Source organism: Lampris incognitus, chromosome 17, assembly GCF_029633865.1.
Source record: "Lampris incognitus isolate fLamInc1 chromosome 17, fLamInc1.hap2, whole genome shotgun sequence".
NCBI classification, from domain to species: Eukaryota; Metazoa; Chordata; class Actinopteri; order Lampriformes; family Lampridae; genus Lampris; species Lampris incognitus.
In genome coordinates, this window is record NC_079227.1 from 25,127,471 (window position 1) to 25,151,811 (window position 24,341).

Sequence of the window (24,341 nt, forward strand, 5' to 3'; positions counted from 1 at the left end):
AAGAATGGTATTCATGATGGTCTTGAAGAAGACTCAGACATTGACTTGTGAAGCATTTGACATGGATTTTCTCTGACTATTGCAAACTATTGTAATAAATGCAAAAAAATATATATGCAAAAGTTGGCATGGCAGTTATTCCACTAAGGGGTAGATCTAGAGAAAATTAAATGCTAGCAATCAAATCAGAATCATGAAAAAAACAAAACAAAAGTAAGTCTCTACAGCATTGCTGTGATTTGTTATGATAAAAAATGATTTATCTAAATCTTTTTCAAAAAATCACCCTCACCTGGACTTCCCCCCCTCCCCCACTTCCTCTCTATTTACTACAATATTTTCAAAACAAAAAATGAAAATAAAAGAATAGATAAATTAAAGAACAAGGGCCTCTCACTGGGAGGGGGTGGATGGAAAGGGCCTTAAGAACGGGATAAAAAATAAAAAGAATAAAAAATAAAAAATCTTTTAAAAATCATAAAAAATCACACGAGTGAGTTAGAGACTTACCCCAAGAGACTTTTTTGTTCAGAAAATTATGTACAAAAATGTTTTGGTAGCCGGTTTTCCTAAACTGGAAGCTGATTTGTTTAATACTGGTGTCAATACCCCAACTTTGATCAGGTTTTTTCAGGGTTTCCCCCTGGAGTTGAATGTCAACATTTTAATACATGTTATTACACACCTCTATGAACACATTCATGAAGACATTTCTTGGTAATGCTTTACTTCCCAAATTTTCCTAACTTTCCCTCACTACTTAAACACACTGCACGTTACATTAAGCTCTAGCCAGTTTACTCTTGTAGTGTGTCACACTCAAATTGGTCACCGGAACATCAAACTAGGAACAACAATAATATCGTTACACTGCCCATTGTTCCGACAGCCTATTATTCCGAAACCCCTGTAGTCCGAAAAATGTTCCACTGAACCGAAAGCCCATTTGTCCGACAGCCCGTTATCCCGAAAGCAAAAGCCCACTGCTCCGAAAATACACACTGTCCCTAGAGTTGTTTTGTTGTTGTTTGTTTTGTTTTTTTGCCCTTAACATCATAGTGTACTTTGACGTGCAAACGCGAAGATATCGTTTACTACTAATACGCGTGAATAGGAGGTTTAACATTAAACGCACTCGTGAGAATGTCATCTCTCTACTTCACCTGAAATTTCAACTTATATTTATCTCTGGCCAGTTAAGATCAACGATTAGCAACTTGCCGGTGTTGTGTCGAACTCTGTTCCCCCGTCGAGAACCGTTTCCCGGTAGCAATCGGTTACGATTAAGTTAAGCATTGGGTTGAGGTTAGATTTTACCACAATTTGCGACGCATAGCCCACCACGGCGGCAGTTGCGCGGCATCGTGGGGAAAAGATTAAAAGAAGTACGGGTTGAGATGCTTTGTCTCCCAGACATAGTTTGTACGCCCACGGACACCCTTTTCATTCTGAGATGTATGACTGTGACCCTCTTAAATAACAAAAAAACAAACAAACAAACAAACAAAAACCATTTGACTGGTAAAGGCAAATTGACTTTAGGATAAATTAATTGTAATAGCAGTAAAGAATGAATGGAATTATTCTGTTCCACTATTATTTTGTTGTGCCAGTTTGATGACACCAGTGATAATATAGGCCCGATAGAAAATTTGATTGTAATTTTGAGTCAAATGCTCACAGATGAATAAGGTTCATTGAAACGTATTTTAGCAAGATGAGGACTTTCTTATTTGTAAGTGCAAGTCTACTGTTTGGTTAAGCTATTTTTTTTCATGAAAATCCTAGGAAATTTAGCATCCCCATACCTGATGCCCTAGTGCCGCCTATGTAGCTATTAATTGACATTTTCCATCTGTTGTATAGCAAACAGTGAACATCAATCTCCTTGTTATATAATGGAAATAAAAGGAAATCAGTTTTGACAAAAGTTGTAATTTAACTGATCCTGTTCTGTATTACAGTGTCCAATAACAGAAGAGGGGAACAACAGGATGGAGAGACCCCTGACTGTAATGCGGGAAGTGAGGAGATGGAGAGAGCAGGGGCCTCAGAGTAAGGCGATACCCCCCACTGCATTGCAAGAGGAGAGGAAGGAAATGGGAGCAGTGGAAGATCTCTTGCGAGCATGAAGATCTGTTCATGAAGAGGACGTCTTCTGTCAAAATTAAACCCTCAAGAGCAATTGTTTTTTCAAATCAAACAAGGCAAAGGTGGCTCTTAATAATAATAATGCTCTTGCTGCCAAGGAGGCTATGAAGCAAGAAAAGCAGCTGACTTTACTGCACCAGGTGAGGAGGATGACAGAGGTGAACAATCTCTTGGAAGTCATCCTGGACAGGACTGCATAACTCCAGAGATCTCTCCAGGAGAGATCGATTTATCATGACGAAATCCTCTGTCAGAATGAGAACCTCTAAACAGAGTGTCACCTCAAATCTGAAGAGGCACAGGCTGCTCATTCTGCCAAAGAGGCCATGAAAAGAGAAAAGGAGTCGATCCTCCTGGAGAAAGACATGCTCCTGCAGCAGGTGGTGGCCCTTCAGAGAGACGCCATCCTGCAGAGACCTGCTGCCCTGAAGGCGGAGGACTTACAAACTCCTGCCATGGAGAAAACAAAGGCTGTAGTGGAGCGGGTGGAACACCTCACTAACGATGCCAGGCTTTTGGAGCAGAGCAAAGAAAATATGGCTTCTGCCCTCCTCCAGCCAGATAGTCTCCTTATTTATCATGAGGAACTCCTCCTTCAGAATGAGATCCTCCAGAGCGAGAGTAACCTCAAATCCGTAGAGCTATAGGTTGGTTGTTTTGACAAAGAGGTCATGGAGCGAAAATATAAGTCGATCTTACAGAACATGGAGCGAAAATATAAGTGGATCTTACAGAACAAAGACATGCTCCTGCAGAAAGACGTCACCCTGACGTCACACTGAAGAGTGAGGCGTTACTTCGGTCTGCTAATATGGTGATTGATATGACCTTTGACGTGATTGCATGCCTGTCTGAGGAGCTTTGCCGAGGGATGCTGAGAAATGAAAAGATAGCGGCTGCCATCCCCCAGGCAGAGGAGGTGTTTAAAATGCACTCCCATCAGTACCAGGAGGGGGAGTCTTGTGTCATCCTGGAGAATGAGAGCTCCATGGATAGAAGTGCAGACAACAGAGACAGGTGTAATCAATATGTATCTAGTTGTAGAGGGAAAAAACAATGCCCTGTTCAAACACCCTTGCCTGATGAAAAGACGGAGGCCATAACGTCACGTCCAAGAAGGGCCATATCCGGCGCTTCTTTGGGAGGCTGACAAGGATTTTTTGTTGCCGTTGCTCACCCAATGGAAAAGATTTGTCTTGAAAGAGCCCTTCTCTCTTCAGCCTTGCTACCCAATGGCCAACAACAGCCTTAAAGATGAGCAGTATGGTATACAGTGTTTACAGGTTATGATTTTTAAAAAAAAGGACAACGTTCAAGCTTGCCTTACATCAGTGCCTAGAACCCTTTTTTAAGTTATCGGTCAATAAGATTTACACCACACATGCTAACATCAAGGAGTTACAATAGCTGGATACACCTGTTCGGTGACGGGGGGCAAACTGTCCAACAAAATCATTCAGGTTTAATGATCTTGCTCTCCTCCTCCTCAATACTCAGTACTCCAATATTGCTGAGCCTCTCATCACTCATAGTTGTTCGTAAATGATTTTTTTTATAAGCACAAGCACTAAGAGGCTGCGCTCACAACTAGCACTGCTAACAGGCAAGGCGACACAAGCGGAAAAGCTGAAAACAACAATTCTTTGTATGGTCCAATAAAAGTGGTAAAGTCCACAACACTGGACAATGTTTTCCTCTGAACAACCTTCTTTGCCTGATACACATGTTTGAGATCATCAAGATTGCACCTACGTTTTCCTATAGTGGACTCTACAACATACCCGCTAAGTCTGAAGCTCCCTCCTTGTAACCTTTTCTCAGTAGCTTCAACTGCAATATTACAGTGTGTTGCTGTGTCCACACTGTCTAGCCGTAGCTCATCGAAACATGATTCACCTCTGTATTCCCCTAAAGTGTCCTGTGGTGCCTAGATTAGGTCCATGGCTCTAGTTAGATCAAGTGATGAAGCATGTCAGAGAGCAACTTGGTGTCCCCAAGAATCTTCCTAAATACTGCTAGAGTTCCAATAAAAGGTGAGGTCTATTTGTGTAAGTAGGCCCCGTGCTTCCACAGATCTTTCCCCACCGTTCTCCACAACTATCTCATGAAGTACACGTAACATAGACAGTTGCTCTTTTTTTGTTTTGTTTTGTTTTTTTGTTTTCGGTCTTTTGTTTCGTGTGCAATGACAGAGAAGAACTCGTCTTTCCTTCACTTCCCCAATTATGTCTTTACATACCACATCTGACAGGCATTCCAAGATTTAATTTTGAATGGTGCTACTGGTATATTTTGCATTTCCTGTCGCTTTCTTTTTTTTGCAGTGGACTGTGTTTAGAAATCAATTCCATTATTAATAAAAAGTTCCCTTTGTTTTGTGATGCATCTGTCTCGAGGTGTCCCCTTTGTGAATTGTTTTGCATGGCTGTAAGAAGCAGCACTTCAGCAACAGTTTTAACGTAGTTGTGGTTTTCTTCTACTTTTTTTTTTTTTTTGGTATGCTTTGTCTAAGGCATCTAGCACAGACGAATCAATCAGAATGTTCTTCTCACGTTCACTCCAGGCGAACATAGCATTGACATGACCTTCAGATTTTTCATGCCCCTTAAACCCCCCATCTTTAAACATTGCCTTCTTCCAATTGAAGCATCCTCCTTGTGATGTGAATGAAGTTTCAGGAGCATTAGGCGGGGAAAAGTGTCTACATGCGAAGCAGCATGTTGAGTCCCGACTTTGTGAATACTCACTCGAGCTAGTTGTGCTGTGTGTACCATGTCTTATTGAAGGCCCTTTTCCTGTCACCCTGCACTGTTCGAGGAAGGACCTTCAAATGTGGCTGTTTTGGTCCATGTGCTGGATACTGGGATATATCTGGGAGGGTAAAAGCCATTCAGTTTTTTCAGTTTTGTATTAGTTTAACCTCCCTCTGGTCTCTGCATGCACTATTACACGTACCTTTATTTGCAGAAAACGCAGAGGATAGTGATGACTGCTGCTCCTTTCTTCCATCCCTGACATGCCCTTCTGTTTCACTGCTTCCTGCTCCTGTAGCTACTTTTTTTCCCTTCACAGTGAAGAAACTCTCAATATTTTGAGACCTTTTCGTTGGTCCTATTGTTGTTCTTCCCCTATGTGTCTACTGTCTGCCCCTGAAGAAACAATAATGCATATTTTTCAGTTAGTCTAGTCACAAAATAATGTTTTCCCTCAAGCTGAAACTTGGCTATATTGAGTTTCTTCTGCTGGCTCTCCTGCTAGTTTGGCTGGCTCTTCCATTAGCTCTGTTGGCTCTACCATTAGATCAGCTAGCTCTCCTGCTAGCTCAGTTTGCTCACCGTCTTCCCCAATGTTAAACTCCACATTTTTAACAAGTTTCCTTTTTTTTCCTCTAGTCGTAATCAGCACCCTTTCCAATAATCACAGAAAGTTGAATCAGTTCACCTGGATACAACATTTATTGACAGATACGTGATTCAACCTTTGCCTGCATTATTGAGCATGCATCAAGACCTTTCTAATAAGATTTTACAGTGTCCCACAATTTTTAAACTACTGATTATAGAGAGGCTTTAATATCTCACTGTCGGGAAGCTCCCTTTCTATGCAGCTGCCATGTTTGAATTTTGTTGTTGGAATGTTGGAATTTCTATTTTTTTGTGTGCTATGTGTTGTAACTGCTGCAAAAAGGGCTGTTGTGCAAGCAGTAACATATGGACCTGCTGTGTTGATTTTAGGTTTTTAGGGTCGATCGTCAATATTGCAAATCAGCAGAGGAAACAGATACAAACAGCTGGAAATAGTTGCATTTTCACACTGCAAATCACAGTGGTGCTGGCTCACCCACCTGTAGAAGGAGTTCACACATGTGACACTGCGTGGAATTTAAATATTACAAGTAGAAAGCAAAAAATAAACTGTCAATTTTCAATCTGTGAGCTGTTATCCATTTTGTGTCTCCTCCGTGTGAAGGGGGCATGACTGGCCTCACACCTGGTTACACGAATATTGTATAGTCTGTCCTCTTTCCTCACTGTCTTAAAACCTCAGAGAGCGAGAGAGAGAGAGGGAGAGATTAACGGTTAACTGTGATAAGTGCAAAGAAAATAAAGTAATTCTTCCCATGTCAGATGTTGTGTCCTGGAAAACACTCAATATGGTTTAATGCTTGTGTGCTGTCAGAGCCAGTAGATCTGGATGTGCTCCAGGTCCCAGAGCTGCTTACTGGTGTCAGGCTCCACCTGCTGCCTCCGCCAGTCAACTTAGATGTAGATCTCCACAGGAGCAGCCACAGCTGCCGCTTGCTGCAGTGTGGTGGAAAAAACACACTAGTTTTACCGTTAAGACACTGCGGGGCTCACCAGTAATTGCTGACAGCATACTGAGGAGACAGATGTTTACCATTCTCTTACTGGGTTTATGTTATTTGAAGCCAATAAGGTGTTGTTGATTTGGTTGTTGTTTTACCCAAGTACTACGCAATGCTTCCCCCCCCCTTCTTTCTTTCTTTGTTAAAGGTTTTGTTCTGAGAGGGACACTAAGATTTAAACGTGACAACATTGTTCTTCAGGAACCGAGGATCAAGGCTTAACAAAAGTAGGTTGTACGGTCGTTTCCAGATTTTGTCATGTTTGGGTGACCCCCTAAATTGAATGCTTCCCTTCCGTATGCCACCATTGTTTGTCTGCGCTGTAGGTGGGGGGGAAATGACAGCGGAGAGACCAAAAACCTCTCAGTAGAGCATATCCTTTTTGTCCTTGTACCAACTTCTTGTGAAAACAGTACAACTATGCTGCACAACACAGTACAAAAAAAAATACAGTGCAACTAAATTATTCCTCATTTTAGAACCAAACACCTCCTGGAAATTGTGCAAAATTCCTTGTACATCCCTGGGCCCCCAATTTAGAAATCCCCAATCTAATATCAGTGTTTCATAAGGGGGGCAAAGAGTCCTTGCCAGCATAATTAGACCAAATAATTCCTTTTCATTAGCCCTAATAATTATGTGTGTTAATCCAGTTCCAAGGAAATGAACAGTGCCGTGGTTAACCTGGGCTTACTCCAAGAACAGGCGTTTGGCTGTACATTTACATAAGATGTACGCATTAGCGTGTCTCCTACACTTATTATTCCCATCTGAGCTCGCACTCTTTATACCCTCAAACTTATTTGGGAAAGTTGACATTAACAAAGTTGCAAATGATTTTCTCAAACGTGTTGTGATTATAGAAGAAGTGTGTTGTTGGATTTTATGCATAAACACATTTCTCCACTTTTGGGGGGTGCACAGCACAATCCTCTCAACAGGGGCTGCTTATTTAGCAGGTGTCCATGCTCAGGTCTGTAACCAGGGATTGTGGGTCATGTCCACATGGTGTGTCGAAGGACATCCCTCCTTTCGCCAGCTGTAGCTCATGCATCATTATAGATAATACTATACTGAAGGGCGTCCGGGTGGTGTGTCAGTCTATTCCGTTGTCTACCAACACGGGGATCGTCGGTTCGAATCCCTGTGTTACCTCCGGCTTGGTAAGGCCTCCCTATGGGTGGGAAGCCGAATGGTGGGTATGTGTTCTGGTCACTCGCTGCACTAGCGCCTCCTCTGGTCAGCCAGGGTGCCTGTTAAGAGATGATGGGGGGGGATAGCGTGATCCGCCTACGCACTATGTGTCCCTGGTGAAACTCTTCACTGTCAGGTGAAAAAAAGCGGCTGGTGACTCCACATGTATCGGTAGTAGTCTGCAGCCCTCCCCGGATCGGCAGAGGGGGTGGAGCAGAAATCGGGACGGCTCAGAAGAGTGGGGTAACCACTGGGGAGAAAAAGGGGGAAATAACCCCCCCCCAAAAAGATTACATACTGAATTAAGTGCAGAAAAAAGGACAATACTAATTAACTTGCATCGCAACACCTTGAAAACTCTTTTGTTCTGCCATCTCTTTCCTCTCTTTTTAATGGAAGGTTCTTCTACCTAATTTTCTTACATTGAACTTTAATTTTAAAAAAACAAAGAGAATGAAGGCTCAGACTCATTGTGTGTCATACAGTTTAAAGTAAACATTTTGAACTGAATCAACCCAAGTGTGACGTCACTGACGTTTTACTCAACATATTAAGGTGGCCAGTATTAAGAAATACAAATACATAACTGTCAGCAGAGTTTTGTTTAGTTGCCAAACCCCAGTTTGTACTCTGAGCTCATTCACTCCCCTCAAGTCAAGCAGCACACTTGTGTGGTGTTTGTTGTCCCTGGCTGTGTGAACTTTGTGTGATGTATATATCCATACAATCAACGATCAATAAGCTTTGTGATTTGGCATAACGCGCCTGGGTTGGCATCTTCTTTATTTATACGTGTGTCCTGAGCCTGTAGGGAAGAGACCAGGCGGGCCGGGCAGAGCTAAGAATAGACTGAAGTTTGTAGTCACCTAACGTGGTCAAACTAACAGGAAATAGCCCTCAGGAGCTTCCTTCAAGCTTCCTGAACAACTAAAATTGGCAGTTGTTTGTTATCATTTGGCCTCTGCAGCATGTGGTTATGGCTTGGACATCTAGGATGTCAGGGGGAGCGTAATGTGTGTTTTTGTGCCTTTGTGTGTTGTTTACATGCGGGCATGAGTGTGCTTGTGCGTGCGTGTGCATTCCATAATTCCGGGTTTAGACAGTGACACTCCAGTGTGCGTGTCTCAGCTTTGTTTGTCGCTCTGTGTCTGCCCGCCTATCTGCCTGACACCTGCACCCACCAGTGTGACTGGGGAAGTAGAGTAGGCACAGGGGTCTGGTGCAGGCAGAGAAAGAGGGGGGGGGGACAAGAAAGACTGAGCCAGTGGACAATTCCAACACAAATTGGCTCAACAGCTGCCTGCCGATTAGGACACCTTAAGGTGAGCTGCTCCACATCTGCACAGCCGGTATAGGTGCACAACACTGGCACTTGTGTCCTTGTTTTCTGTAAGGTTGCTATTGTGTCTGCATGTGTGCATACTAATGCTGGCACCCTAGTGTGTGTGTGAGTGAGTGTTTGTGTGACTGTGCATGTGGGTTCTTTTTGTTTGTTTGTTTGTGTGCGAGTGCCTGCACACAAGTATACACACATGTGTGGGTTGCTGTTGATGACTATGCGTTTCATTTATGTGTTTATTTGGGTCATTATATGTTATCAGTTTCTGTATGATATTACCTGCCCAAAATCTATGGTCAGTATGTAGGAATTAGTGTGTGTATGTGTGTGTGTGTGTGTGTGTGTGTGTGTGTGTGTGTGTGTGTGTGTGTGTGTGTGTGTGTGTGTGTGTGTGTGTCTGCATATTTCGTCCATCAGTGATAATATTGTGTTTCATTAGAAAGAGTGGGATGATCATCATGACACTCAGGGATAATATTGTTTGACCACATGTACCACACAGGAGCTGGGCTTAAATAAAAATCACTTGATTAACCTGCAGCGGGATAAGCGAGATGAGGGGGGGGTGTGTGGACGCAGGAGATCTTTCCACAAAGAGCAGTATTGTTGTTAACTTGGCATTAGCTGTGTTGTTTGGATAACACAGCTGTTGTGTAGGTCCATGTTAGTTCCCATTCCCAGCTTATGATCCTCTTATTGGCTAACCGGCAACCCAGAACTCCCCATCATGGGACTGACTGGCTGTTAAGTGGGACTCTGGGGTGCCAGAGGGCCAAGCAGAGAACAGTGTATTCACACACACCTCCAGGTGAACACATATGCATTTATTTTAATAGACATGCACCTACCCCCCCCACACACACACACACAGAACAAAGCACCTATGAGTGTGAGCAAACACAGGGTACTAGATTAGTTCAATTTGAAATACACACCTCTCATGCAGGAAAGATGTTTTTCTTTCGTGAAGAGCTTGGAGAGCAGAGAATCTAGCTTGGTCTAGTCTAGCTTCTGACTAGCTTGGTCTAGTCAGAAAGGCACGAAGTGAGGAAGCCTCTTGGATGAGAGGCGAAACGTCTTCACGGATATATAACCAAGTCCAGTTGCACTCGATTCAACTCCTTTGGATAACCATGACCTGGATGAATGAGAACATTCACAGCTGAGAGAAGAGACGTTCGGAGGGAAGGGTAGGGTACACTGACGATAGAAGACAGAGAACAGAGGGGTGTAGTATCAGAAATCCGGGAGTAAGAGGATGATAGGAATGCAACTTTTTTTTTAAGTCTTGTGTTAGGGTACGTACACACTGATCAGTCAAAACTTTAAAACCACTATGGGCGCTGGGAGTGAAGGCCAGCCTGTCTGGTCTGGTCCCGCCGAAGAGCTACTGTAGCTCAAACTGCTGAGAAAGTAATTGCTGGCTATGATAGACAGGTGCCAGAACACAGTGCATCACAGCTTGATGAGTATGGGGCTGTGTAGTCACAGACCGGTCCGATGATGACCCCTGTCCATCACCAAAAGTGCCTACAATGGGCGCGTGAGTGTCAGAACTGGACCATGGGGCAATGGAAGAAACCAGACTGGTCTGATGAATCATGTTTTCTTTTACATCATGTGGATGGCTGGATGTGTGTGTGTGTTGTTTACCTGGGGAAGGGACGGCACCAGGATGCACTATGGGAAGGAGGGCAAGCCGGCGGAGGCAGTGTGATGCTCTGGGCAATGTTCTGCTGGGGAACCTTGGGCCCTGGCATTCATGTGGATTTGACACGTACCACCTATCTAAACATTATTGCAGACCAGGTACACCCCTTCATGGTAACGGCATTCCCTGATGGCGAGTTCAAGGTGTTGCCCTGGCCTCCAAATTCCCCAGATCTCAATCTCATCGAGCATCTGCGGGATGTGCTGGAAAAACAAGTCCGATCCATGGAGGCCCCACCTCACAATTTACAGGACTTAAGGGATCTGCTGCTAACGTTTAGGTACCAGATACCAGAGGACACTTTCAGTGGTTTTGTGGAGTCCATGCCTCGATGGGTCAGAGCTGTTTTGGAGGCACGAGGGAGACCTACACAATATTAGGCAGGTGGTTTTAATGTTTTTGGCTGATCGGTGTACGTGTGTGTGATTTAGTGTGTGTCTGTATGCAGCATGTGCGCACACACACGTTAACATTAGATGGTGGAGAAATTTCAAGTGTGCACACAAATGAATGATTGTTCGAGCTCTTTTGAGGAAGGCTGGGGAACAGAGAGCCTACTGATCTCGATACAGCAGGTTCAAGCCAACATCATATGGTTGGTGCTTGAGGCACACCACATCCCATCACTCAAAACGCCTTCATCCAATCACAGCTCTCCATGGGGCATAAAGTGAATGTCCCGCTGGGTAAAATATGATCCCCTTCCTCCAGGAATCTCCCCCACATCAACACTGCACATTCCAGAGGTTGGTTAACCTGATTGGGTTGGAGAGCGTTAGAGAGGGAGTTATGCTGTATTAAAGAGCATTAGCATTCATTAGAAAGCATTAAAGAATGTTATTGTTAAAAATGGAGGGCTGCAACATAAAGCATTATTTTCAAGAGTCCAATAAGCCAAGGAGTTAAGGGTCAGAAGGCTTGGTTCACCTTATACAGCAAATAGTAGGCCGACTGTGGATGTATCTGGTATCTCTGTGTTGGTGTCGTTCCGACGACATCATAATTATTGTTGCTCCAGGGCCGTCATGGCAACTGACCAATCACGTTGCTATGTTGTCGTGCCTTTGCAACTGGGGGGGGGGGCATGGTTGTGGGATTAGGTTGTGTATTAGCATGGGTTAGCTATCGGTTATGCTAAGGTCAGCTACTGGTTTCGGTTAGGGTAAGGAACATGTTAGGTTAGATTTGGCATTTTTCCGGTCTTTTTCCCCACGTCGCAAAGGCGCGACATCACAACAACGCGATTGGTCAGTTGCAAGGAGGGTCCTGGAGCAACATCAATTATGATGTCGTGGGAACAACACCAACACAGCAATGTCAGATTGTGCAATCTTCATGGTGGTGCTGATGTCCGTGATGTTTGTATGTATGTGTGTATGTGTGTGTGTGGGGGGGGGGTGGTAAATCATAAGACTAGCAGACCTCTCATTTTGAGGGGGGAGAGAGAGACAGAGATAGAGAGAGCGTCACACACATATCTCCTGATATCCTTTTCCTCCTCCTTACAATGAATCCTTTTCTCCATTATTCATTATGCCTCTCTCTCCTTCACCTCATTTTAAGGGTAGCATCTTTGTGGCTAAAGGTCCACGCCACTCTGATCTGTAGCATGGGAAAAGGATGCATTATTGTTCTCTCTGGAGCAGTTAGACGATCAAAATCATGTTTCTGGAATGTTTTGTTGTCCTTCCACCAATTATTCTCTCTCTCTCTCTTCTTCTTTCTCTCCATCTGGTGACTTTTTCTCAGTAACCCAGTCATCCCTCTGTGCTGTCTCAAAGGATCATGGGACAAAGACATTTGTGTAGTTGTGGCTTAATGCTAGTCCTATCTGTCTGTTGTACTCATGTATGTGTGTGTGTGTGTGTGTGTGTGTGTGTGTGTGTGTGTGTGTGTGTGTGTGTGTGTGTGTGTGTGTGTGTGTGTGTATGTGTGTGTGTGTGCACGTGCATGTGTGTGTTCCATCCACCACTAAATAACCACTTACATAGGCACATGCACACGTGTATGTATGCGGCATCCTGTGCGCGCGCACACACACGCACGCACACACACACACACACGTGCGTGTGCACACGCAAACACATACACACCAGAGGCGAGCACTTGTGAGCATGTTTCTCAACCAGCCCAAGGCAAAAGAGGAAAATTGCATTAAAAAAAAACATAAGTAGGGAAATTCCTTTTCTCTTCAAGTGTGATGATAGGTCCCCTCACTTTTCAAGCCTGACTTCAAATCTTTCCATACTGCTCATTTTCTCTCTCTCTCTCTTTCTCTATTTCCTTTCCTGCTTTCATCTCTCTCATCCTCACTCTCGTTCTCCCTGTCCTTTATTTTAGCCCTCTTTCTATGTATTCTCCCCCACAACTTGTCTTTCTATGGGGAATACTAAGGCTTGTGTTTTTAGACCCAGTAGTCACGACCCACAGTACTGCTGGTTCTCTATTCTACCAGGTGGTTTATTGCGTTCACCTGTTGTTGCAGGTTCCAAAGTTCGCTGATTGGATGGTTGTAATACCTGACACAACAGGTGAACACGTTTAAAGGGAAACAATCATGATTTTTTTCAACATTCTCTCTCTCTCTCCGTCTCTCTCTCCGAGAGAGGGAGCGAAAGTGAGAGCTGGATTGCTCAGTAGGTAAGAATGCTGGCTTTCCCACTGAAGATCAGGGGTTCAAACCCCAGTTAGGATAAGTCTCCAGTAAGAGAAAGCTTCTGTGGCATAGACTCCTAATGCTACACAAGCCAGCTACCTCAGATATGAGTGAGAGTAACATGAATAGAGTCATACTGGCTCAGACGTTGCCCTGGTTAACAAGGTCCATGTCAGGTGCTGGGGAGTCAGGACAACCTGATGAGAGATGGGCTATAGGAACAAGAAATTTGTGGACAAGGGCTGAGAACCTAGGACTGATGGAATGCAGACCCAAGGTGAGGGGCTATATGTAGACTATGTGGGAACTATGGACCAGTAGGAGACTACTTCCACCCTGACTCAGGAGCAGCTAGTGGCTCAATGTTTGAACATCAATAGAAGGAAGTTACTGTCACAGCTTGAGATAGAGCGGTTCCAACAGGATGACTATACAATTTAGCACCCTGAATGGCCACCCAGTAGTTATGAGATGAGGACAGACCCCAATCAGCTGAAACAATCCTACCAGCCATGACAGCAGAAACTGCTTAGGTTCAAATGAGAGTCATGGCCAGACTAAAGACAGCTTGGCTTCCACGACTCACTGACAAAGTACCATCACAAAGCCTGCTTGAGGATGTGAACACAGCCTTACACAATATCTCAGCTGTATATGCCATTGCAACCGTAATCCTGGAGATGCTTGGGTACAGGATTAAGAACACAGGTCACCAACAGGTCACCAACAGGTCACCAACAGGTCACCAACAGGTCACCAACAGTACCCTCCATGGAAGAGAAGGCTGGAAGCCAAGATCAAAGCAGCACAGAGAGATGTTAGCCAGTTAACGGTGGTGCAGAAAGGGGTGATGAAAGGCAGGCCCTGGTTGAAGAAGTACAGCAAGATGTCCATAGGTGAGGCCCTGGAAACTGCCAAACAAAGTCTCACAGCTCTGACTGTCAGACGGGCACTCAGCATCAGATCGGTTGAGGCAGGGGTCTGCTACACCAAACAAGACCCAAGATGCAGGCTGTGCAAAGACACCCCTGAGACAGTCCAGCACTTAGTAGCAGGGTGTAAAATGTTAGCTGGGAAAGCGTACACTGAAAGGTATAACTAAGTGGCTGGGATAGTGTACAGGAACATCTGCCCTGAATACAGACTGGAAGTCCCTATGTCCAAATGGGAGACATTGTCAAAAGTGGTCGAGAATGGCAGAGCTAAGATCCTGTGGGACTTCAACTTCCAGACTGACAAGCAGGTGCTGGCTAACCAACCGGACATTGTGGTAGTTGACAAGCAACAGAAGACAGCAGTAGTGATCGATACAGCAATTCCGAAAGACGGCAGCATCAGGAAAAAAAGATCATGAGAAGCTAGAGAAATACCAAGGACTGAAGGAAGAACTAGTTCAAATGTGGAAGGTGAAATCCACAGTAGTCCCCAAGGTAATAGGAGCACTAGGGGCTGGGACCCCCAGGAGCAACATCTGAGGTCTCTGTCCAGATGCGTGTGGTCAGAGGAACAGCTAAGATACTGTGTAGGACCCTCATATGTATATATATATATATATATATATGTATATATATGTGTGTCTGTGTGTGTGTGTATAGATAGATAGATAGATAGATAGATAGATAGATAGATAGATAGATAGATAGATAGATAGATAGATAGATAGATAGATAGATAGATAGATAGATAGATAGATAGATAGATAGATAGATAGATAGATAGATAGATAGATAGATAGATAGATAGATAGATAGATAGATAGATAGATAGATAGATAGATAGATAGATAGATAGATAGATAGATAGGTAGATAGATAGATAGATAGATAGCGTTCTTCCCCCCGGAAGCCATCAATGGTGTTGATAAAAGTGCTCAACAAATGAGGAGCAGTATCTATCTATCTATCTATCTATCTATCTATCTATCTATCTATCTATCTATCTATCTATCTATCTATCTATCTATCTATCTATCTATCTATCTATCTATCTATCTATCTATATGTGTGTGTATGTATACTTAGAAATATATATAATGTGTGTGTGTGTGTGTGTGTGTGTGTGTGTGTGTGTGTGTGTGTGTGTGTGTGTGTGTACTGTAGGGAGAAAAAAAAACAAAATTAGCAGCAGCCATAATACTGAGAAGTCTTCCGTGTGTCTCTGAAACACCGCCAAAATTGTGCAGAAAAGTGTCCCTGGTGATGTCACGTTTGTGAATCATTTCAAAATAAATAAATAAATAGAAAATAGCGATGTGTGGGCCCTCATTATAACATCTGCATTGTTATTTACATTCTGCTATACAATGTAAATCGACTGCATCAAGGTGACAACCAGCTCATGGGGAGAAATTAGGGGTTAGGTGTCTTATTCAGGGACACCTCGACATTTTTTGCCAGAAGGAGCTGAGGATTGAACTGGCGACCCTCCAGTTAACACATGACCAGCTCAAACCCGGAAGTACGTTTTTTACTTTTCTTTTCTTTTTTTTTTTTTTTTTTACATTTTCCCCATTTTACTCCCCAATTTTATCCGGCCAATTGCCCCACTCTTCCGAGCCATCCAGGTCGCTGCTTCACCCCCTCCCGGAACCGGGGAGAGCTGGCTGCAGACTACCACATGCTTCCTCCGATACATGTGGAGTCGCCAGCTGCTTCTTTTCCCCTGACAGTGAGGCGTTTCGCCAGGGGGGCGTAGCACGTGGGAGGATCACGCTACCCCCCCCGTTCAGTTTTTTTACTTTTCACATTCCCAGATTGTCCACCAGTGACATCACAGACGACCATTTTTCTGCAAATTTTTCTGCGTTTCAGTGACATACAGAAGGCTGCTCAGTATAATGGCTGCTGATAGGATGAAATCCCTATGACGTATGTAGATCATGCTGAACATCATGACTGACTCTCTTTAACTACCCGGACGAGCACAAAAACTACTCAAGGACCTGATGGAGAACCACTGCCCCTAAAGATTTCGAGAGTTTGTTACAAATAATTCGCAGGTTCAACCCCTCCTGCAGGCTGGGGACAATGCGGAAAGGGGGAATGACCGTTTCCCCCTCTCTTGACAACCACTGACGCAGTGTACTTCCCAATCCCCAGCTACACCAGTAAGGGCTGCTCGGTGGCCAGCAGGGAAAGATGGAGGTTCACGCTGGGGGGCTGTCAGGTGTGAGCGTGTTTTACTGTTTTAATGTGAAGCAGGGTCTTGTTCAAAAACCGCACACGTGGCACGTCCGGAAAGACCCTCTTGGGTTAAACAAAAGGGGGGAATAACTCTTGCTCTTTTTACGTCTCTCTAACGTTCAAGTTGAGTCCTGTTTATTTGGATAGCCTTAAATCAACAGCTATGGCCTCTGAAGGCTTTACGTTCACGTGGTATTCCCATCAGGCTGCCCAAAAAACAGGTAAACACACTTAACAACAATGCACAGTGGACCCTGTCCTGAGACCCTCCATCCAGATGAGGAACAATTCAGTGAAACCCTCTTCGGGGGGGGGGGCATTAGAGTTTCTGTATGAGAGAGTAGGGATCCGTTCCTACCCATCCTTAGTATACAATGATCCAATCCATTCCTCTTTGGTCTCCCCAGCAATATGCTCCCTATGCCCCCCCCCCCAAAAAAAGAAATACAAATACATGCACAAACCTCCGAATCCAAAACATCGCTCACCTGTAGCCGCCTGGAGGCCTGGGGTTGTAGTGTCTTGTCTCTGCAGTTGGACAACTTGTATTTATTTCTCAAATGCATGACGTGCAAGAAGGACCCTGCATGCTGCATGTGAATTAACGTCTTTCCCCTATCGATGGCTAAGATCCTTTTAGGCAAAAACAGAACCTGCTGCGGCTCCCTCGCGAGCAGTGCTACTCGTCTCTGTGCCTGTTAGACTGATGGAGTTGTTAAAGCGTGTATAGTGTGTAGTGTGTAGTGTGTAGTGTATAGTGTATAGTGTGTAGTGTGTAGTGCGTAGCGTGTAGCGTGTTGACTGAAGACAACGCCGGACAAAGTTGACTTGACCGACACAAAGCAGTATAGGAGCTGCATGGTGTGGGGTTTTTTTCCTTCTTTTCACGTAACCCCGCATTTTTTGCGTGCATCCACCTCAGCGAGCAGTGAAGGGGGTTGAGAGGATGCTGCGCTCCCTGTCTCATTGGCTTCCACTCTCAATCTCGGTTTGCGCTCTCCCTCTTTCTCCTCTTGCGCTTTATGGGTGACGGTGGGTCTGCGCTCGTATTGCGCGCACGTCTGCGTGCATGTGCGCGCGCTGGGTCTGCACGACCGCGTGAGTGTCTCCGAGTCTGCCACTTGCGTGCGGCCATGCGGACGAGCGTTGTTCTGCCATTCAGATGACTTTCTACATATAGGTGACACTTTTTGCTCCTGTCATCTCCCTCATCTTCTTCAGCTTCTCTTCTCTCTCAATTTCCAGCCTGTCGCTTCTTTCTTTATCGGCGTGCAGACTCCTACCGCTCACAGATTTGCAGGCTGTGTGTGCGTGTGTGTGTGTGTGTGTGTGCGCGCGTGTGCGTGCGTGTGTGTGTGTGTGTGTGTGTGTGTGTGTGTGTGTGTGAGTGAGTGAATGGGGGAGGAGGGTCATGATGTTTGGTCGGTGGGACCAAGGCAGAGAGATCTGCCTTGGTGGTGCACGGCTCATCTTATTTGGAACATCCTCGCCACGGGCTTCAGCTCTGAATTTGACAGTATTGTTTTTTGGTCGCGTTCTCTTTTCTTTTTTTTTCTTCTCTTCCCCCCCTCCCTGGCCATTGTGGTAATAGGGATGGACTCTCGCCTACTGCTCAGCCCGGGCATTCCCACATCGGAGCCGACCGCTGCCGTTGGGACCGGGGCGCCGTGGAACATCAGCGCCGTGAGTGCGCACCGGCTGATGGAGCTGCCTCCGCTCGCCACATCTGTAAGTGACCCTATCCTCCACCCTCGGCTCAGTTTGTGTAGAGAGCAATGTAACCCAGGCTGTGCAAGGTAAGAGTGAGCGCCGGGCGGGACAACCCAATAAACAAAGTTGACGAAGTGTTCGGCGTGCATGCTTTCTTTTATTTCACTATTATTTATATATATATATATATCTTTAACGCAGTCATGGTTTGCTCGACTCGATCCTCTGCGAGTTGTGTGCGGTGTGCGGGTAGAAATCGCTGCGGCGCTTTCTTCTGAATGAATGGCGAGGTAGGAGGCGACGCTTCCCGTCTGCGCCCCGCGCTCCGCTCATTCAGCACTGTATACCTGAATGAGGAGACGCGGGAAAATCCCGCGTGTCTGTTTATCGGCACATGGGTTGTGGGAGACAGCTGCGTATCTGTCACCGCCGTTACGCGGCGCGCCAATTACCCCGATTAAATGAACATCAGTCAGGAACGTCGGTTTCTGCACTCGTTCCCGTCTCATTTCCTCGGCCATTCATCACAAGACTGCCCACTGACCGGGAGTCATTAACAGCCCCGATGCCCAGGAGAATAACGGTTACGCGCCATGCATGAACGCAGATGGAGACATCTCTCTCCCTCTCCCTCCCTGGTCTCCCCGTCCCTGTCTCTCTATCTCACTTTAACTAACTCTGTCTAGCTGTGCAAGTCAATAACAAACAGAGAACGAGAGAGGGGGAGAGAGAGTGACAGAACGAGAGAGGGGATGAATGAGAGAGGGAATGAGGGAGGGAAGAGATAAAATGAGAGAGAGAGAGAGAGAGAGAGAGAGAGAGAGAGAGAGAGAGAGAGAGAGAGAGAGAGAGAGAGAGAGAGAGAGAGAGAGAGGAGCGAGAGACAGAAAGAGGGGGAAAGAGAATGATAGAGAGTGAGAGATAGAGAGGAGATAGAAAAACGAGAGATGGGACAGAGAATGAGAGAGAGGAGAGAGAGAAAATGAGAGAGAGAAGAGAAATAGAGGAGAGAGAATGAGAGAGGAGAGAGAAAATGCGAGAGAGAGAGCGAGAGAGAACATGTGAGAGAGGGGGGCTGGGGGGAGAGAATGAGAGAGAGGAGAGAGAGAAAAATGAGAGAGAGAGAAGAGAAAGAGGAGGAAAGAGAATGATAGAGAGTGAGAGATAGAGAGGAGAGAGAAAAATGAGAGATGGGAGAGAGAATGAGAGAGAGAGAGAGAGAGAGAGAGAGAGAGAGAGAGAGAGAGAGAGAGAGAGAGAGAGAGAACATGCAAGAGAGAGAGGGGGGCTGGGGGGAGAGAATGAGAGAGAGAGAGAGAGAGAGAGAGAGAGAGAGAGAGAGAGAGAGAGAGAGAGAGAGAGAGAGAGAGAGAGAGAGAGAGAGAGAGAGAGAGAGAGAGAGAGAGAGAGAGAGAGAGAGAGAGAACATGCAAGAAAGAGAGGGGGGCTGGGGGGGGAGAATGAGAGAGAGAGAGATGTTGGTTTACAGTGAGCACAACATGCACACACTGCATGTCTTTGTGTATACATGTGTAAAACAGCGCATTACACTGTAAACAGTAGCGAAACAAGCCAATTAGAGCACACACAATGTTGTTAATGTCCTGTAGTAAAAACGTGTTAGAGTCAGTGTTCTACAGGGGACAAAGGTGAGGAAGACAAGTTGGATAACAATCTTTGAGAACCTGTAGATGTATGGGTCCACGAATGCAAACGGTTCTGTTTTGAAGGCTGGCCCTGCAGGCTTTAACCTCGGGTTTGGTCTAACTTGTGTTGTTTTGCTGTCATGGTGTGTGTGTGTGTGTGTGGGGGGGGGGGGGTCAGTGCCAGTCCCAGGGACAGCAGATGTAAATTAGCTTTAAAGCGAACTCTGGCCCAGCGGCTGTGTTGTACATGGCTCCTGTTAGAGAAACTAATTTTTTTTAAAGAAAAAAAGAAGAAGTGCCTGAGGGCAACCCTAACTGCAAGTGATGGGGTCTCGGGGTGAAAAGGTTTGGTTTTCCTTCAAAGCCTGTGAGAACTCCCTCTTACTATCACTCTTGCTCTCTCCATTTCTCTGTCTCGCACTGTTGCCTGTCCGTCTTTGCCTTTCTCTCGTTCCCTCTCTATCTATCTTTCACTCATTCCGCAGTGTATGCATGCACGTATGCATACAAGTATGTATGTATGTGTGTATGTTTGTTTGTTTGTATCTGATGATTAATTAAATTGATCATCACCCACTGGGGAGCCACAAATTCAGCCTCTCTTTAAGCCAACGCGTGTCTTTGCATTGGCATTCTCACGTACACACCAAATGAGCATGTTTCCGAAGGACTCCTGTGGACTTTCATTGCTGTATCTATGTCCACTGAAAACACACACGCCGTGCGTGTCTTTGTGCTTTCCTGCACCGATATACGAGTGTGTCCTAGAGAGAAATAGTGTGTCTCTGCGCGTCTATATGTGTGTGTTGGAGAGCAGGCATGCAAGCGCCCGCGCGTGCGCGCGCGTGTGTTTGAACGTGGAAGCATGCCGGTGGGCATTTGTGAGCGTTTGCTTTCAGTCGTCTGCTGTGGATTAGAGAGCGGCCTGGGTAAGCAGGCCTTCCTGTGTCTGAAGCTGTAGAAAGCCCTTTATCAGCCAGCTGATTGAAGGGTTGATTAATGACTTGTTTGGCGTGTGGCAGAGTCAGTGGGCAGATAATCAGTTATGTGGTTAATGCGGTGCTCTTTAGGGCAGCTCGATGACACTAAGCCAAGGGGCAATTGGAAAAAAACAGATCCCTTAATATTTTACTTTCAAAGTGACGGTGGTTTTGGCTTCTTCTTTTTTTTAATTTCCCTCCCCAATTGTATTCGGCCAATTACCCCACTCTTTCGAGCCGTGCTGGTCTCCGCTCCACCCCCTCTGCCGATCCAGGGGAGGGCTGCAGACTATCACATGCCTTCTCCGATACACGTGGAGTCGCCAGCTGCTTCTTTTCACCTGACTGTGAGGAGTTTCGCCAGGGAGACATAGCACGTGGGAGGATCACGCTATTACCCCCCCCACAGTTCCCCCTTCTGAACAGGCGCCCCGACCGACCAGACTAGCGCAGCGACCAGGAAACATACCCACATCCGGCTCCCCACACGCAGACACGGCCAGTTGTGTTTGTAGGGACGCCCGACCAAGCCGGGGATTTGAACCGGCGATCCCCGTGTTGGTAGGCAACGGAATAGACCACTACACTACAGGGACGCCCCGAGTTTCGGCTGTTTTTACGATAGCATTTTAATTACCATAAAACACGAGAATAGGTAACAGCGCGGGAGAGATGTCCTTAAAACCGACACGGAAATGACGTGTAACCAGTGCTGATGGTTTTATCCCCAGATACCATCACGTTGTTCATCATTCAATATAGTGTAAGGGGCATAGGCGTTTCTAGCCCATTTTGGGGGGTGCTGCAGCGCCCTTAAATTGAACCCCAGCACCCCTAAAATTGAAGAGATTTTTTAATTTTTATTTTTTACTGTATGTCCATGTTTAATAAGCTGAAGAATGTCAAAACCATATCCAGTATATGGTTTAAACGTAATATTTTAACAACAAAAATACAGCACCCCCCCATGCTTCGAAAATGGTTTGATCCACCCCCCTAAATTTATCTTGCCTGGCCGGCCAGCACTCTGGCTGCTCAGCACCCCTAAAGCTCTGATCCTAGAATCGCCCCTGGTAAGGGGCATGGATAAGTAGACACGTTGGCCGTTAGCTGACGAGCCTGACCCTTTAGTCGAGCGGTCAGCGATGTCTCCTGTGGTGCGGGCGATACGGGTTCGCGTCTCGGCCGCCACAGTTTCTGTGGTTGCCTCCCGATTTCGCTACAATATGAAGTGACAAGTCTGTATGTACAGAGTGTAACTACTTCAGATTCAGCAAGTTTCATAATTTTATATTTACTTTGTGCACTTTCAGTAGGTGTCCCGTTTTATAAAAAAAATACACATGTTTTATTTTAGACAAAACCCATCATTTGCTGTCATTACGCTGATATCCTTTGTTTTAATTTGTAGCAGTGAGGCTACACAGCTGAACACACCTGGCCTGGGCGGCTGAGGACCTATCAGGACTCTTCCACGCCTGCGCATTTAACGCTCAGCTGCCCCCAATGTAAACGAGCCACGTCACAGATGACAGCCGTGTTTCATAGTGCGTCCATTCAGGGGAAGGACATGTGGCGGTGAGCTTTGCGCTAAGAGGGAAAGCCCTGAACCCAAACATGTGTACCAATCCAGGCTTTTATTCTGGATGCTGGAACCTAAAGGAGTCCCCTTTTCCTCTCGTCCAGGAAGACGACCACCGACTTCGAGCTGCACCTCACGATAAGTCAAGTCACGTCAATTCTCTTTGTATAGCTCAGTATCACGAATTTGCCTCAGGGGGGCTTTACAGCAACACAGCATCCTGTCCTTAGACCCTCTCGTCGGATAAGGAGCAACTCCCACAGTGTTTCTCAACCGGGGGTCCGCGGACCCCTAGTGGTCCGTGGTGTAATTGCAAGGGGTCAGTGAAAATAAAATATCTTTAAAAAAAAGATCCTATGACATTTATAGAAATAGGATTATTTTACTAAAATGTGACTGAGACCTTTATCTACCTAAACTATAAAGGGTAACAGGACTTTTTTCTCTAATTACATCTGTTTCACAAGTGTAATTTATTGTATTTTAATAAGAGATCTCGCTCCCGTTTGCATTGTTAAAAGTTACTGCATAAAAATTCTGTTGTTACATATATCTGAAAGTTACTGAATACATATTCTGTTTTGTTACATATATCTGAAAGTTACTGCATAAGAATTCTGTTTTGTTAACTATATCTACATATTCTGTTTTGTTACATATATCTGAAAGTTACTGCATAAGAATTCTGTTTTGTTAACTATATCTAAGTTACAACTGAAAGCTCTTATTTTTGCCCCAAAGAGTGAATAAATGCTATAATGCAATTTAAAATGCAGTTTCTACTGTTTCTATCAAATTGCAACCCCCCTCCCCCAAGATCAGGTGGAGGGGTCCTCAGGGTAGATCAAAAATACACAGGGGGTCCAGGACCCCAAAAAGGTTGAGAACCACTGCCCTAGAAAACCCTGTAACAGGGAGGAAAGATAGAGGAGAGCAACAGAGGAGGGAACTCTCTCCCGAGACGGACAGCGTGCAATGGATGTTGTGTTTATACAATTTACACAATACAACATTGACGGAGGATAAACAGAATTATAATGAACTTGTAACATTTATGAAGAATATGATGCACATGATGCCAGGCAGTGTCCGGACACCACAGCCCAGGACCCAAGCCACGTGACCAGCATCATCATATGGATTTATAAGATATATAAAAAGAAAAATGTGATGAGGGGGATGGCCAAGCAGCGTCCAGGTGGCTACCACCATCACCACGGAGACCTGGGAGGAGAACCGACTGCGCATGCGCACAAGGGAGACTCACATGACGCCACAGAAAAAGAAAGGAGAAGACGTCATTCAGAGAGAGAACACATGTGAGAGAAGAGAACAGCTTGCAATACTCATTAGTCATAATCAATTAATTCATCAATTAGTCATAATATATACGTTATAATCTCAGTGGTTGGTAAATTCACTGAGACACTTGCAATAACCGTTTTAAAGAATAGTTACTGGAGTTACTGGAGATGGGACCTGGCATCCTCTCTGAGCTCTGGAGTGCGAACGAATGTCATTTTGTTTGATTCATTCTGTTGTTGGCGCACTGAAGACAATAACTAATGCAGGAGAATCCAGTTCACGAGTGTTTTTCCACTTGCTCAATCTAATGATTAACACATGTAGCGCTATCTCTGGGAAAAACAATATGGCGTATATGCAAGTTCAGCTCTGCAGGCCAATGTGGGAGAAGGCAGGTAGCTTTAAGTTTGAAGAAGAAGAGACGTAAACAAGCAAAACAGGCTCGTGAGAGACCTTTCCTAAAAGATACCACAACTTCAGCAACTAGACCTCAAAGTCAATGGTCAGCATTCAACCATG

At 45.2% G+C, this 24,341-nt stretch overlaps 1 protein-coding gene across 1 annotated transcript in view; it reads left to right on the forward strand.

Moving 5' to 3' along the window:
• The first annotated feature begins 18,192 nt into the window (after window positions 1-18,192).
• The window catches only part of opn4b (opsin 4b), a 40,341-nt gene continuing 34,192 nt past the window's right edge, over window positions 18,193-24,341 (forward strand). The window contains 1 exon segment of the mRNA XM_056296734.1: window positions 18,193-18,327. Coding sequence (XP_056152709.1) covers window positions 18,193-18,327 — 135 coding nt within the window.